The 17616-nt window shown below is 41.4% G+C and overlaps 1 protein-coding gene across 3 annotated transcripts in view; it reads left to right on the forward strand.

Moving 5' to 3' along the window:
* Positions 1-17616, forward strand: part of fras1 (Fraser extracellular matrix complex subunit 1) — a 446490-nt gene that overhangs the window by 216068 nt on the left and 212806 nt on the right. For all 3 annotated transcript variants that reach the window (XM_043696280.2, XM_043696287.2, XM_087985787.1), the window contains exons 15-17: positions 9623-9766; positions 11631-11771; positions 16835-16972. In XM_043696280.2, coding sequence (XP_043552215.2) covers positions 9623-9766; positions 11631-11771; positions 16835-16972 — 423 coding nt within the window. The remainder of the gene's footprint in view (positions 1-9622; positions 9767-11630; positions 11772-16834; positions 16973-17616) is intronic.

A 17616-nucleotide genomic window follows, 5' to 3' on the forward strand; every position in this document is an offset into this window, starting at 1 on the left:
TGCTCATGCACATGGTGACTTTCCTGTTGTCTCTCTTGACAAAAAATTTATTAAGTATCAAAAGGAAATTATCAAACTTTTTTTGGTGTGGTTTCCCTATAAATAAAGCTCTTTTTGTGTGTAAGGATATACCTTATACAGATGGACCCTGGCTAAATGTTTGCTCACTGAGCTGGAAGGTTCATTTTCAGACATTTCGTCACCATACTAGGTAACATCTTCAGTGAGCCTCCGAACGAAGCACTGCTGGTGATTCCTGCTTTCTATTTACATGTTTGGGTTTCTTTATGTTGGTGATGTCATTTCCTGCTCTTTTTCTCAGGGGGTGGAAGTGGGGTCCAAGTCAATATGTTTGTTGATAGAGTTCTGGTTGGAATGCCATGCTTCTAGGAATTCTCATGCGTGTCTCTGTTTGGCTTGTCCTAGGGTGGATGTGTTGTCTCAGTCGAAGTGGTGTCCTTCCTTATCTATATGTAAGGATACTAGTGAGAGTGGGTCATGTCTTTTTGTGGCGAGTTGATGTTACATGAACGTTCAGCCACTTGAATCTGCTTCAACGTTCAACAAGGCCGGTGCTGATAGTTTGTGTTTCAATTTCTGTAATCTCACCTACTCCTGATTATCTTTGATTCAATTTCCCAACAAGGATGTAAACACTTCTGTTTTAAAATTATCCAGTGACCCCATTTTCACTACCCCTTGAGTCAGAGTTCCAAAATTGCACAATGCTCAGCAATGAAGATTCTACTCAACTGCCTAAAGGTGTGACTCCTAGTTTCAAAATAGTGCCCTTTGGTTCTAGACTGACGGACAATGGAAACATCAAGCTGAATCTTACATCCTTTTGGTAGATCTGAGTCATGTCAGGTTTTTAGGAGGGAACTTTTTAAATTTTTTTATTATTCATCAATTTGATGTGAACAATCACTTGCTTGGCCAGCATTAATTGCCATCCCTAACTAGCCACAGAAAAAGGCACGAGGCAATCAAATTGCCATGGTTTAAGAATCAACCAAATTGCTGTGGGTCTGCACTAACGTGGGCCAACTGAGGATTTCCTGCCTCAAAGAACATTAGTGAAGCAGATGGGTTTTACAATAATCAACAGTGGTTATATGGTAGCCATCAGACTCACTCATTATTCCAGAGTTTAACTGACTTTTAATTTCACTGTCTATCATGATGGGATTCGAACTCAATGCACCATATGCCATCTCATCCATTTCTCCAGAACTTTAGTCTGGAATTCTGGATTACTAATCCGGTGATATCACCACTACACCACTCATTTCCATAATCCCAAACTACAAGGCCAAGCAAATCTTCTTGCTGTATTTCACCAAACTCTCTCGTTCCATTATCTACCAACCCATCCCATCACTGACATCCAATTCTGGCTCCATCTTACCATTCCATCTGAGAACACCTTTGTACCAAGCAGCTATCTGTGGAAACACCAACATCCTTTATATCTCTGCAATCTTTGAAAGGTTGCTGTGTATCCAGGAAACAATTAGTAATCTGACAATGCCCCTCACTGGCAACGTAAAGCCACAGTGCCCACTGCACACAGCATGGCTAGTACTCCATTGATCATCCAATCTCATTCTCTGAGGTTAGTTGCTGTTTAACCACCAGACTACACCTGTCTGTGGCTACGTCCTGTCTGAACATTGTCTCAAAGTCAGTGGTACACTTTTCCCAGTGCCAACTGGAAACCTGCACCTTGTGATGGTCCAGTAAGGTACATCACATGCAGGTAAGCACGCAATTAGTAATCCAGAGTTTATTTTTAGATTAGGTTAGATTAGATTACTTACATTGTGGAAACAGGCCCTTCGGCCCAACAAGTCCACACCGACCCGCCGAAGCGAAACCCACCCATACCCCTACATTTACCCCTTACCTAACACTACGGGCAATTTAGCATGGCCAATTCACCTGACCTGCACATCTTTGTGACTGTGGGAGGAAACCGGAGCACCCGGAGGAAACCCATGCAGACACGGGGAGAACGTGCAAACTCCACACAGTCAGTCGCCTGAGTCGGGAATTGAACCCGGGTCTCTAGCGCTGTGAGGCAGCAGTGCTAACCACTGTGCCACCGTGAGCCGAGTTATAAATTTGACAGATAGTGCCCCAGAAGAACCTCTTTCCTACTTCTGCCTGTCATTGATATTGATGTTCTCTCCATCCTGCAAGAAGTTCTCCAGCCGAAAGCAGATAGACCGAACCCGAGCACTGGAAAGACAACACAGCAATTACTTGCTTTTCACTGCAGAAATACAGTGTCAATCTCCTCACTCAACTGTTCTCTACCACCACTACATTCCTTTCTGTACCCCTACACCCACCCACTCTGGTGGCTTTTTGTGTTATGGTAAGTTAACGCATCCACCTCAAGCAATGTGATAACTTGTCATTAATCTAAAAACGTGTTTGTTTGTTCAGCAGCAGTGATTGCAGTGATATTTGGAATAAATGAAGCACATTGAGATGCTTCTTAAAAATTGATAACCTTGTGTAGCAATGCAGCTTTGTTATTTCTCCTTCACCTTTAAGCTACTGGATATAGTTTTGTGGAGTCTAATGTTTTGAGCACTCTGATGCCACATCTAATTTGAGTTGAATTGGAACGTACCTTAAACATAGTGTGAAATAGCTCATTTTAGGCTTAGGTACAAGAAAAAACAATGTCAAATATTCAATAAATACTTCAATGTGACTCAAAATGGCTGCTAATTATTTTCAGTGTCTTGCTTGCACAGCATTTTTGATTCGCTTAAATCATGTTTTTAATTTTTAGAGTCATACAATTACATTTAAATTGGAAATATATTACACTTGCTTTATTAATACTTATTATATCGAAGTAAAAGACTTTAGTGCATTTCATATGCTCGTAAAGGTATAAATAATTCCACTGCCACTAAATTAATTTTGAAGTCTAATCCGTGTGTGCATATTCTTTGTAGCTAATTATTGCATGCATTCCTTATAAATCGCTAAGATAAATAGTCAATTATTCTGCATTGGTTAATAGGAAGATTTAGCTTAAGACATTAGGAAAGCTCTCATCTGAATGGTGTCTTGAAATCTTCTACATCCACCTGAGCAGGCTATGGTAGAATACCTTATCCAAAACATTTTCGACAGTCGAATACTGCTTTAATACCAGCCAAGATTATGCAGACATCTGTGACTGCCAGTAGTGCTTAGCAAACCTCATAAGCAGCACATGATGTGAATAACTAGTTAATCTGAATTTAATTGAAAAATTAATTTTGGCAAAGCAACAGGAAAGGGTTTTCCTTCTCTTAAATAGTGCTGAAATGGATTTTTTGTATATCCACCAAAGCCGGCATTGCTGTCAGTTAAAGTGTCATCTTGAAGGACTTTTGGCAAGGCAGTTACTCTCACAGTCATGCATTGAGATTATCAGCCTTGGTTAGGTGCACAATTCTTTGAAATGGATCATATCTGTAAACTTCTTGCCCCTTTCTATTTTTTCCAATTCCTCTAGCTCACGTTTTAGCAGCATTGAATAGGAACAGTCTGGAAACTCTTCCTCTGAAAGAATATCATGGATTTCTGCTCTAGTGAAGGCATGGGTTGGTGATTGAATCAGACATGCTGAAGCAGCTGTTCTCCTTATGATAGGCGATCTGAGGATTTGAGAGTCAGATTATGCCTCAGCTTTAGATGCCTGTCTGGGGAACCATGATGAATGTGAAGAATTCAGTTGTCTGTGATGCATGATAATATTGTAGCTGCTCTGTACTTGTAAAACAAAATGCTCAGACGTTGGTTCAGCCATTACATGGTGGCATTCCATACAAGGTGCTTTACATCAACAACTGTGGGGACCTAATAATGAATGAGCAAGAAAGCTGTACGTGATTCCAGTCAGACTCTCTGCCCTGATGATATAGCACACTTTTGCCATCTTATTGTTTGTTCTTTTTATAACAAGGTTAAGGAAAATAAATTATTCATTTACAAATTATGTTGAAGTGTTAAATGTCGATTGGTAGTATCTTATGTCATCATTCGTGAAACCAGCTGTATAAAATAGTATTAAATGATGAAAGAGATTCTCTACCACCTCCCGTCTGCTAAGGCTATGGCCATGAAAATATTCCAGCAATACTGCTAAAGGCTTGTGCTCCAGAACTAGCTGCACCTTTAGCTAAGCTGTTCCAGTACAGCTACTAACACGTCCATCAACTCAATGTGGAAAGTTGGCCATGTTTGTCCTGAACACACAGAGCAAAATAAATCTGACCCCATCAGTTACTACCCCTTCAGAATACTCTTGATCGTCAGTGAAGTGCTGGAAGATGCTTGAAGTGTTGTCAAGAAACCCTTACTCAGTAATATTCTGTTTCAGTGTTCAGTTTTGGAGCTTGGGTTGTGCCACTTAGCTCATTCTCTCATAGTAGTCTGTTCCAAACATGGACAAAAGAGTTGACCTTAAGCAATGAGGTGTAAACGACTGCCCTTGATATTGAGGCAGCATTTGACTGAGTATGGAATCAAGGATGTCTCGCAAAACTGGTGTCAATGGAAATAGGAGACACTGTACTCAGATTGGAGTCATATATAGAACAAAGAAAAAAATTTGTGAAGTTCAAGACTGATCATCCCAACTCTAGAACATGTAGGTTCTAAGTTCCTCAGGGATACTCCCACTACACACGAGAGCTGTTTATATTGTAGTTTTTTTTTCCTAATTGGTCTGTTCAGTGATGTGCCGTACTTCTGGAGCAGGTTGGATTTGACCCTGGCAACCTGGCTTAGAGGCAGCACACTACAACTGAGCTCCAAGATGCTGCAGGGTAGCTTTTTTTTCAGCACCCTGTTCAGAGATGCCGTGACACCTCAGGAGCAGTGGGACAGGAACATATAGCCCTCAAGGATTAGATGTAGGGACACTACCACTGCACCACAAGTGCCCTAACACCCGAGTGATGTAATGTCCTTGGTTTAAGCAACTTTAGCTGCGTTATCAATTATTTTCTCTCCATCATAAGTGAGAATGTTTGCTGATTGCTAATGTTTTGCACTATTTGTGATCCTGATACTGAATATGCTGCAAAATCTGGAAAAGATTCAAGCTTTACCTGATAAATGGCAAAGCTGCTTACAGAAGTAGCTAAAAAGGCTTAAGAGAGGAGACCAGTAAGGGACATAAAAAGCAATAAGAAGAAATGTTATAGTTATATAAAGAGAAAGCAGCTGGTTTAAGAGTATTGTTGGCCCACTGAAAACTGAGAGTGGGGATATTGTCAATGACCTTAAGAAGTAGCAGACATGCTGAATGATTTCTTTGCTTCAGTATTCATAGCTGAAAGGGGGATAGCTTGCTATAAGTGCCAAGGACAGGGTCTAAATAAAATTAGCTTCAGTAGATTGTCAGTGGTAGGTGAATTAATGGAACTAAAGAGTGACAAGTCCCCAGGACCTGATTGCTTCCACTCACAGGTGTTAAAGGAGGTACGAGAGCACATTGACAATTTCTGCTTAAGGTATTGGTAATGTTCCATGGATTGAAGCGCTGTACCTCTGGATTGGAAATTTGCTCATGTCACTCCACCCTTTAGGAAGGGTATTAGAGGGAAACCATGGAATTTCGGTCCAGTTAGCCTAACATCCGACGTGGAGAATTTGTTGGAAGCTATAATTGATGATAGATTAACTGATTACCTTAAATAATTTTCGTTAATCAGTGAAAGCCAGCGTGGATTCATGAGGTAAGGACATGCCTATCAAACCTCAAGGTTTGTTTTGAAGAGGTGAAAAAGATGGGGGGTAGAGGTAAGTCCATGGATGTTATTTATATGGACTTTCAGAAGGCTTTTGATAAAATCCCACACAAGAGAAGATTAGCTAAGGTGGAAGCCCATCGAATTGAGGGCTATTTACTAACATGGATGGGAAATTGGTTGAGTGATAGGAAACTGAGTTCGAAGAATGGGAAAGTAATTGGCAGGATGGCTTGATCAGATAGACCAATGGGCTGTGGAAAGGCAGATGGAATTTAATTTATATAAATGTGAGGTGCTGCATTTTGGAAATGCAAATCAGAGCAGGACCTATACACTTAATGGTAAGGTCCTAGGGAGTGTTGCTGAACAGAGACCTTGGAGTGCAAGTTCATATTTCCTTGGGTTACAGGTAGATAGGAAACTGAGGAAGGCTTTTGGTATGCTTTCCGTTATTGGTCAGAGCACTGAGTAGAGGAGTTGGGAGGTAATGTTGCGGTTGAACAGGACATTGATTAGGCCACTTTTGTAATATTGTGTGCAATTCTGGTCTCCTTCCTATTGGAAGAATATTGTGAAAAGAAAGGATTTACAAGGATGTTGCCAGGGTTGGAGTATTTGAGCTATTGGGAGAGGTTGAGTAGGCTGGGGCTATTTTCCCTGCAGCTGCTGGGGCTGTTTTCCCTGTAGCCGCTGAGGCTGAGGGTGACCTTAGTAGAGATTTATAAAATCATGAGGGCCATGGATAGGATAAATAGACAAAGTTTTTTCCCTGGAGTGGGAAGTCCAAAACTTGAGGGCATAGGTTTAAGGTGAGACCTAAAGGGACCTAAGGGGCAACTTTTCACACAGAGGGTGGTGCATGCATGAAATGAGCTGCCAGAGGAAGTGGTGGAGGCTGGTACAATTGTAGCATTTAAAAGGCCTCTGGGTGGGTGCATGAATAAGAAGTGTTCAGATGGATATGGGCTAAGTGCTGGCAAATGGGACTAGATTAGGTGAGGATATCTGGCTGGCATAGCCAAGTTGGAACGAAGGGTCTGTTTCCGTGCTGCACATCTCTATGACTAGTCGAGTGCCGCATAGATCTGTGTTCGGTCCTCCATTATTCACAGTACCTAGTAACAACTTGGATAATGGCATATAAAGCCAAATATGCAAATTTGCCAGTGACATAAAATTGGGCACCATTGTACACATTGTTGATGATAGCATAAAATTAGTATGTTGATAGGTTAGGTGAATGGGCAAAGCTGTGGCAGATGGATTTTAGTGTAAGTATAAGCAGGAGTGAGGTTATGCATTTTGGACCAAACAAGGTGGATCAGTTTGTTTTAGATTAGATTACTTACAGTGTGGAAACAGGCCCTTAAGCCCAACAAATCCACACCGCCCCGCCGAAGCGCAACCCACCCATACCCCTACATTTACCCCTTACATAACACTACGGGCAATTCAGCATGGGCACTTCACCTGACCTGCACATCTTTGGACTGTGGGAGGAAACCGGAGCACCCGGAGGAAACCCACGCAGACACGGGGAGAACGTGCAAACTCCACACAGTCAGTCACCTGAGGCGGGAATTGAACCCGGGTCTCTGGCGCTGTGAGGCAGCAGTGCTAACCACTGTGCCACCGTGCCGCCGTTTTATATATAAGGCACAAGTCAAATACAGTGGATTTGGGGGTTTAAGTACAGAGTTCTTGAAAATCCATGAGCAGGTGCAGAAAATAGTAAAGAAGGCTAATGGAACACTGGCTTTCATATCTAAAGAGGTGGAGTGTAGGGCCGCAGTTACACAAAACCATTGTCAGACCTCCCTGAGAGTATGGTGAGCAATCTGGGCACCACAACTTAGGAAGGATGTTTTGGCCCTGGAAGGAGCTTGACACAAGTTTACAGGGGTGACTTCAAGAGTTAACTTTTGAGGAGATAGTAGACCTTTATTGTCCAGAATTTAGAAGGTTAAGGGGTTATCTAGTTGAGGTTTTCAGAATATTAACAAGAAAAGAAAAGTGGATAAAGATACATTATTTCCACTGGTTAAAGGGTCTTGGACCAGGCCATTCAGGAGAAATGATCCAAAGCACTTCCACACACAGAGTAGTGGAGGTTTGGAACTCACTTTCTCAAATAGCAGGTGATGGTAATTCAATTGTTATATATACATCTGACCTAAACAAATACTTATAAAGTAAGGGTATCAAGGGATATGGCCAACATCAGGCACATGGAGTCAGGTCACAGATCAACCATGGTCTTGTTGAATGACTGAGCAGACTCAAGGGACTGAATTGTTTACTACTGTTTCTATGTTCCGATTATTCACACCAGACAAGTGGAAAAATTGGTTGTCTCCAACAAGAGAGAAACTAATCATCTTTCTTTCACATTCAGTGGCATAACTAGCACTGAATTGCCTGTTATTAACATTCTAGGGATGACAATTGACAAGAAACTGAACTCAACAGTCTTGTGTGGCTCAAGGAGTAGGCCAGAGACTAGAAATTTATGCAGTGTGACACTCAACTCCTGTGTTGTTAAGGTCTTTCCACCATCTGCAAGGTGGAAGCCAGGAGTGTGTTGGAATTCTCGTTCAAATTAGCCAGAATAACTACGACTCCAACAACATTTCAGAAGCTTGACAGTATTCAGGATAACACAATCTGTTCAAGTAGCACCCAGTTCACTATCTTCAGCATCTTATTTCCTCCACTGATGGACAGTGGCAGCAGTGTAAACCATCTACAAATGCGCTATGTTAACTCACCAAGGCTCCTGAGATAACATTTTCCAAACCAGCGACCTTTACTACCTTGGAGAACAAGGGCAGTAGACCCACAGGAATAGCGCCATCTGCAAATTACTTTCCAGTTGCACACCATCCTGACTTGGAAATATATATAGCTGTTCCTTCATCAGTCACTAGGTTAAATGTTTGAAATTCCAATGCAAACAGCTTTGTGTGTGTATCTGTACCATATAGATTATAGCAGTTCAAGAAGGCACCTTCTCAAAGTCAAATAAGGTGAGCAGCAAATGCTGCCCTTGCCAGCTTACATCCCACAGAGAAATTTTTTAAAGTGTCTCAGCAGAATTTAGTGGGCACCTACAATTTTCCTTGTCATCAAAAAGGCAAACATTCTTCAGATGTCAACCTAGCCAGTAAAAGATGAAGGTCACTTGGTTATATTGAATGTTCAAGGGAACCAGACAAGAGATCATACTGCTGGTCAAGTTTAAAGCAGTAATGTTGAACCAAGTTAACATAATCAAGTGTGGCACTGTTACAGATAGATGAGCACTGGATTAATTCTGTTCAGTACAAACAATCCAGCTTAAAATAGCTTTTTAAATTTTAGATTAAGTGTATACTCCAGGCACTTTACTACCTTTTGTGACAAAATTATGGGTAAAGTTTCATGTATACTATTGTGACACAGTGTTTCATGTAACTCCTGTCCACTTTCAGGATTTTGGTTTGTGCCTTTTTTTGTGTGTCTCTTTGATGTACCATTCATGACACAGAAGGATAAATGTTAATGTTATTTTTAAATGGTGTCCCCTGTTCAAAATCTAACTGTTCTTGGTGTTACAAAGTAAATTTAGGGGAATGTACCTTCAATTGAATGTTCATATCTATTACTTGCTCGCAAAACTGACTATTATTTTGATCTTCACATTGTTGACTAACTGCAAGAAGTTGTAAGGTAATTTGGAGGTGGAGGCTTGTATATCTATAGTTGCGTAATATATATATTATTTATATATATGTGTGTGTATATATATATATATAATATATATGGATGTGTGTGTGTATATATATCTAAACTACTTTTAAACTTATCTTTCTCAGCCTGCCACAAGTCCTGCTTGATATGTCACGGCCCGTCAGAGACAGATTGTGTTCAATGTAGAGATCAATCGCATCTGCTGAAAGCTGGTGCCTGTGTTGCCAACTGTGGGCCTGGCTATTTCATAAAAGATGGCCACTGCCATGGTAAGCCATGATGTTTTACAGCAATTCCTTTTAAGTTTTTCCGAAAACATTCATTGTTAGCTAATCAGTTATGCATCTACGTTAGTTAGTATATGTATGAATCATTTACTACTCATGATATTGTATCTATAGTGTTATGGTTATGTATAGGATTTAACCTCTTGTACAGTTGATGAAATTTGATGGCAGTGATGTGGGTATGGCTGACTGGTTGGAGAACAGGTGGTAAATATTTTTCACTTCTCAGGGGGGTTATCTGACATAATTAATGTCTGAGGCAATCAACTGGTTAGCATCCACAGAATTCAGAATCTCAAGGAAGGAAACTCTGCCCATTAAAAGCTGTTGGCCACTTCAAAGCTGCAGCTCTCCATTGCCAGACCCACTGGCAATGGTGACAATAACTGCTTAGGGACTCGGGGCCAATAGTGAGGTTGAAGGGGAGTTGGGGGTAAAATCAGAATGGTTGCTTTCTGCAGCTACACTCTTAGATAATGCAGGTCCTTCAATTGGGCACTAAGTGCCTTTGAAAGAGGCCTTTGACACCAATCCTGATAGAGTTTGTGTAGTGACATTCTGAAAGAACAGAAAAGTTGTGGCACTTACTTAATCCTTCAGTCACCACTCATTTCTGGTATGTTGAGGTTAATAGTGTCCATTAGCTCGATGATGGATCTAACTGACAACCCAGCTTGAGTGGAATGATGTTTTTCTCCCATGTGCCTGGTCTGCCTCCTTCATAATTGCAGGATGTTTTCCCATTACTGGGAGAATGGTGTGCAGCTCCTCCCATAGTTAGGTCAGCTGCCATGTTTCCCACCTTTCCCTAATGTCAGGTCTTTTGCTGTACCCTGGTGCAGCCTCATCACAGATGAAAATCCAATGGACCATGAGATATTGCAGGTGATTTCAATTGTTAACAAGTGTAATTGTAATTTTAAAATGGTGTACCATCTGCAAATTTCTATGCAACTCACCTTCCATAATCTGAGCGACTTGTGTGGTAATATTATCTTGCTCACCTGACATCATCATCACACTTGACGTAGGAGACAGGAAAACAGTACCTCCTGCAAAATCCAGCCCATTCAAAAGGAACTTTGTCCTTGTCTTCACAGCAGGAACACCGAAATAGTGCGCAATAGGGATCCATTAAGAATTTCAAATTTAAAAAAGCAGTCAGTATAAATTAGTAAGTGATGCAGGTGGAATTAATGGCAAATAGAGGCAACAACTTCCTTGAACCTCATGACTTGCTTTTTAGGGCTTTAAAAAAGGTAACCGTAGAGGGAGCTTTCTCTTTTAAAAAAATAATTAAAATAATTAAAATCTGTTTCTGTGGTGTACGACTCACGATTGAGAATTATTACTTCAAATATTTGTATTGATGATTTTATTTCATTTTTGGTCTTGTGCATTTGAAGGCAGTTCTCCAGCTGTAGTTGAAGTCAACACCCACTCGGCCTTTTCATATATTAGACAATAGACAATAGGTGCAGGAGTAGGCCATTCTGCCCTTCGAGCCTGCACCACCATTCAATATGATCATGGCTGATGATCCTTCATCAGTATCCTGTTCCTCAAGCAGTGTTTTATTTTAGACTATTCTTGAATGCTCAACATTACTTTCAGAACATATGAAAACACTCCATCATAAAAAAGTGTTTTTGCTACATGGGAACAGTCCTAAGATTTTACTGAAGTATCTATAAGTAGAGCAATTGCTTGAGGCACTAAAAACATACATTAACTTAAACTGATTAGCTGCATATGTGAATGGTTTGGCTAATTGGCTTATACCATTTTACTTAGAAATAGTTTAATCTGTTTGTGGCTTGATTTCTTTTTTTCTCCTCTTGTGCAGCATGTGACTCATCCTGCTTGACTTGCTACCATGACAACCCAAAATGCCTGACGTGTTCGGAAGGAAAGGTTATGCACAATGGGAAGTGTGCCTCTCATTGCCCTGAGGGTTATTACAAAGATGTGGCTAGTAGATGTGCAGGTAAGAACTAATGCTAGCTAATGAGTAATAAGGTCCACATTTCAACATGAAATTAAATAACTCATCTGTGTTGTTTGTACAATCTTCATGAAAAGTACTGTGTAGGAACAGCTTATTATACAGTCAGACTGAACCCTATTTATATTTATTTGACTTCCAATATAATGATGGGATGTGATATACTTCTAGAGTTGTAGAGATGTACAGCATGGAAACAGACCCTTCGGTCCAACCCGTCCATGCCGACCAGATATCCCAATCCAATCTAGTCTCATCTGCCAGCACCCGGCCCATATCCCTCTCAACCCTTCCTATTCATATACCCATCCAAATGCCTCTTAAATGTTGCAATTGTACCAGCCTCCACCACTTCCTCTGGCAGCTCATTCCATACACGTACCACCATCTGCGTGAAAAAGTTGCCCCTTAGGTCTCTTTTATATCTTTCCCCTCTCACTCTAATCCTATGCCCTCTAGTTCTGGACTCCCCCACCCCAGGGAAAAGATTTTGTCTATTTATCCTATCCATATCTCTCATAATTTTGTAAACCTCTATAAGGTCACCCCTCAGCCTCCGACGCTCCAGGGAAAACAGCCCCAGCCTGTTCAGCCTGTAGCTCAGATCCTCCAATCCTGGCAACGTCCTTGTAAATCTTTTCTAAACCCTTTCAACTTTCACAACATCTTTCCGATAGGAAGGAGACCAGAATTGCACGCAATATTTCCAACAGTGTCCTGTACAGCCGCAACATGACCTCCCAACTCCTGTACTCAATACTCTGACCAATAAAGGAAAGCATACCAAATGCCTTCTTCACTATCCTACCTACCTGTGACTCCACTTTCAAGGAGTATGAGCCTGCACTCCAAGGTCTCTTTGTTCAGCAACACCCCCTAGGACCTTACCATTAAGTGTATAAGTCCTGCGAAGACTTGCTTTCCCAAAATGCAACACCTTGCATTTATCTGAATTAAACTCCATCTGCCAGTTGTCAGCCCATTGGCCCATCTGGTCCAGATCCTGTTGTAATCTGAGGTAACCCTCTTCGCTGTCCACTACACCTTCAATTTCGGTGTCATCTGCAAACTTACTCACTGTAACTCTTTTATGCTCGCATCCAAATCATTTATGTAAATGACAAAAAGTAGAGGGCCCAGCACTGATCCTTGTGGCACTCCACTGGTCACACGCATCCAGTCTTAAAAACAACCCTCCACCAGTACCCTCTGTCTTCTACCTTTGAGCCAGTTCTGTATCCAAATGGCTAGATTAGATTAGATTAGATTAGATTGCTTACAGTGTGGAAACAGGCCCTTCGGCCCAACAAGTCCACACCGCCCCGCCGAAGCGCAACCCACCCATACCCCTACATGTACCCCTTACCTAACACTACGGGCAATTTAGCATGGCCAATTCACCTAACCTGCACATCTTTGGACTGTGGGAGGAAACCGGAGCACCCGGAGGAAACCCACGCGGAGAAACCCAAGTTCTCCCTGTATTCCATGAGATCTAAGCTTGCTAATCAGTCTCCCATGGGGAACCTTGTTGAATGCCTTACTGAAGTCCATATAGATCACATCTACTACTCTGTCCTCATCAATCATCTTTGTTACTTCTTCAAAAAACTCAATCAAGTTTGTGAGACATGATTTCCCACACACAAAGCCACGTTGACTATCCCAAATCAGTCCTTGCCTTTCCAAATACATGTACATCCTGTCCCTCAGGATTCCCTCCAACAACTTGCCCACCACCGAGGTCAGGCTCACCGGTCTATAGTTCCCTGGCTTGTCTTTACTGCCCTTCTTAAACAGTGGCACCACATTTGGTAACCTCCAGTCTCAGCAAGTCCCCAGCAATCACTTCTCTAGCTTCCCACAGAGTTCTCGGGTACACCTGATCAGGTACTGGGGATTTATCCACCTATAACCATTTCAAGACGTCCAGCACTTCCTCCTCTGTAATCTGGACATTTTGCAAGATGTCACCATCTATTTCCCTACAGTCCATATCTTCCATATCCTTTTCCACAGTAAATACTGATGCAAAATATTCATTTAGTATCTCCCCCATTTTCTGTGGCTCCACACATAGGCCGCCTTGCTGATCTTTGAGGGGCCCTATTCTCTCCCTAGTTACCCTTTTGTCCTTAATATATTTGGAAATACCCTTTGGATTCTCCTTAATTCTATTTGCCAAAGCTATCTCAGATCCCTGTTTTGCCCTCCTGATTTCCTTCTTAAGTCTACTCCTACTTTCTTTATACTCTTCTAAGGATTCACTTGATCTGTCCTGTTTATACTTGACATATTACATTATTACATTACATTTACATTACATTACAGTGTGGAAACAGGCCCTTCGGCCCAACAAGTCCACACCGACCTGCCGAAGCGCAACCCACCCATACCCCTACATTTACCCCTTACCTAACACTACGGGCAATTTAGCATGGCCAATTCACCTGACCTGCACATCTTTGGTCTGTGGGAGGAAACCGGAGCACCCGGAGGAAACCCACGCAGACACGGGGAGAACGTGCAAACTCCACACAGTCAGTCGCCTGAGGCGGGAATTGAACCCGGGTCTCTGGCGCTGTGAGGCAGCAGTGCTAACCACTGTGCCACCGTGCCGCCCACATGTTTCCTTCTTTTTCTTAACCAAGCCATCAATTTCTTTAGTCATCCAGCATTCCCTATACCTACCAGCCTTCCCTTTCACCCTGACAGGAATATACTTTCTCTGGATTCTTGTTATCTCATTTCTGAAGGCTTCCCATTTTCCAGCCGTCCCTTTACTTGCGAACATCTGCCTCCAATCAGCTTTCGAAAGTTCTTGCCTAATACCGTCAAAATAGGTCTTTCTCCAATTTAGAACTTCAACTTTTAGATCTGGTCAATCCTTTTCCATCACTATTTTAAAACAAATAGAATTATGGTCACTGGCCCCAAAGTGCTCCCCCACTGACAGCTCAGTCACCTGCCCTGCCTTATTTCCCAAGAGTAGGTCAAGTTTTGCACCTTCTCTAGTAGATACATCCACATACTGAATCACAAAATTGTCTTGTACACTCTTAAGAAATTCCTCTCCATCTAAACCTTTCACACTATGGCAGTCCCAGTTGATGTTTGGAAAGTTAAAATTCCCTACCACAACTACCCTATTATTCTTACAGATAGCTGAGATCTCCTTACACATTTGTTTCTCAATTTCCCTCTGACTATTGGGCCAGAAAATAATGCACAAGGAATTTGATATCACTGCTATTTTGAGCACTGGGGAATGTTCAAAGGCGAAGCATTTTCTATTCACTGGCTTTCTGATACATGTTGATAGATGATAATTCCTTCTGTCATCTTTATTGGTATAATCAGAATTATATGGGCTGTTGAATGATTTCCTCTAACATTGGGAAAGTATGGATAGAAGTGTGAGAGGCAAAATACAGGAGTACTTCTTGTATAATGTTATCCACTATCTTCAGTGTTGGAGGCTACCTTGAGTTGGAAATCATTCTTCCGTACATTGAGATATTTATGTATTCTCTTTTCCTAGCTCAGTCTACACTACAATGCACAGTATTCGAGTTGACAAATATCAAACTATGTCGTACTAATGCTCTACCAAAGCTCTCTAACTGGCATCAAAAGGTGTCGTGCTGGAAAAGTACAACCGGTCAGGCGGTATCCAAGGCGCAGGAGAGTCGACATTTCGAGCATAAGCTCTTCACCAGGAATGTGAATCACAACCACATGATGAAGGAGCAGTGCTCTGAAAGCTGGTGCTTCCAAATAAACTTGTTGGACTATAATGTCATGTTGTGTGATTTTTAACTCTGTACACGCCTGTCCAACGCCAGCACCTCCAAATCATTGTTAATAATGCTACATATTCAGAAATGGCAACGTTTAAATTTGTGATTTTGCTGAAACTTCTTTAATTATGGAGAAAATTAAAGTATTTTTGTTCATTTTTGTTAGGATTAATTCTTTCCACACTGCAAGGAATTAGATTGTTGGCCACATCTATTATGATGTGTTAATTGTTTGGTGCACTGTTATGTAGAGAGCAGATTTTGGAATTGAAGTGATTTTAATGCTAAACCGTGTTTGGATGTATTTTGTTAGTCAAGTGCTTCGCAGCTGCCAGAGGAAGTGGTGGAGGCTGGTACAATTACAACAAATAAAAGGCATCTGGATGGGTATATGACTAGGAAGGATTGAGAGGGATATGGGGCCAAGTGCTGGCAAATGGGACTAGATTATGTTAGAATATCTGGTCGGCATGATGAGTTGGATCAAACGGTCTATTTCCTTTCTGTTCATCTCAATGACCCAATGACTCTAATTACTTGATATAATTTACGAATTGCTAGTTAGGTCATCTGTTTAGATTCTCTCGCCTGGCTTTTCTGCTCACTTGTGCTGATGAAATTAATATTGTTTGCCTGATACCTGTTCTTCCCTCCACAAATGCTGCTAGACCTACTGTGTTTCTCCAGCATTTTCTGAATTTACTATTCATGGTAACGCTTTTAATGTAATAAACCATCCCATAGGTGCGTTACTAAACAAATCTACATTTGACTGCAGACACACAGTCATGGGTCCACATTCCATCGATACACTTTGTATCTTGTGACTTCCGCCAAAAATAGAACCAACCAATGTCGTATGTCCAAATCAGAGCCTGGAGCATGTAAGGCAAATATTGATCTCACTACTCTTGATGTTCAGCAGAAGTGAGCCCTTCACCATGTCCCTGACTCAACCCCTTTTCTTTTTATTTGTATAAAATTGGAGCCTTGTTGTAAAGATAAATAGTGGGTCTGTTTGGAAAGTAGAAATGTGTTGGTTTGTGGAGTGGGAGTAAGTGGGACTAATTGCTCTGCCAAAAAACTGCGAGAGGCTTGTTGGACTGGTGGCTTCCCTCATTGTGTACTTGTGCTCGTGAGTTGTTTGTTCTTCTATCACTTGGTAATTCCTAGCTCTAATCCATTACTTTCTTGTGTGAATCCACTGTTTATGTATTCACAGCTATTCCTGCTTCTTTGTTTCAGCCTGCCATATCTCATGTTCAACCTGCACTGGTTCGTCTGAGCATTGCACTTCTTGTTCCAACCACTTTTCCCGACACAAAGGCCAATGCCTTGTGACCTGTCCTGAGGGATCTTATTCTGAAAATGGAGTGTGCCAAGGTAGGCAGAATGTTCACACATAATATTGTGAAATATAGTATGTATGATGCGGTGATTTTTGTTTGATAGGAACTAAAGTAAGTCCCATGTGAGATCTGTTTGATTATTAGTCCCATGTTCTTCAGAATTTTCGTATGTTGCAGTTCTAATTGGTAACCTCACTAGAACTGCTTATTGCCTAATTTTGCTACAGAATCTGGGAAGAAAACATTTATCACTGACTTATGTGAGGTAAGTTTGATCTCCAAGATCAGATGGTTTGGATGCAAATGAGAAGTGCAAATGTTCACGGTTGCAAACTCTGAACCCAACATACCTGTTTTAACTGAGGCAAATAAGTGGGTGAGCCTACTCTGTGTGCTTCCATTATTTTCTACAGACCTTTTACATTTCAATCAATTTGAACATATTTACTGGGACTTGGGGAACCAGTGTGTGAAATGGAGGCAAGAAGGGCTTGATAATGCACAACTTCTGGGTGAGGACGCTTGGGAGAGGTTGAGTAAGTTGTGCTTTTACTCATTTGAGTTGAGAAGATTGAGACACGTAATAACTGATAATGTTATGAGGGATTTTCACAATGTATATACTGAGAGGCTGTTTCCTTTTGTGGGAGAGTTTAGGACCAGAAGGCATAATCTCAG

The sequence above is a fragment of the Chiloscyllium plagiosum genome, unplaced genomic scaffold, assembly GCF_037043375.1.
Source record: "Chiloscyllium plagiosum isolate Xiang-an unplaced genomic scaffold, Cpla_swu_hap1 HiC_scaffold_1, whole genome shotgun sequence".
NCBI lineage: Eukaryota > Metazoa > Chordata > Chondrichthyes > Orectolobiformes > Hemiscylliidae > Chiloscyllium > Chiloscyllium plagiosum.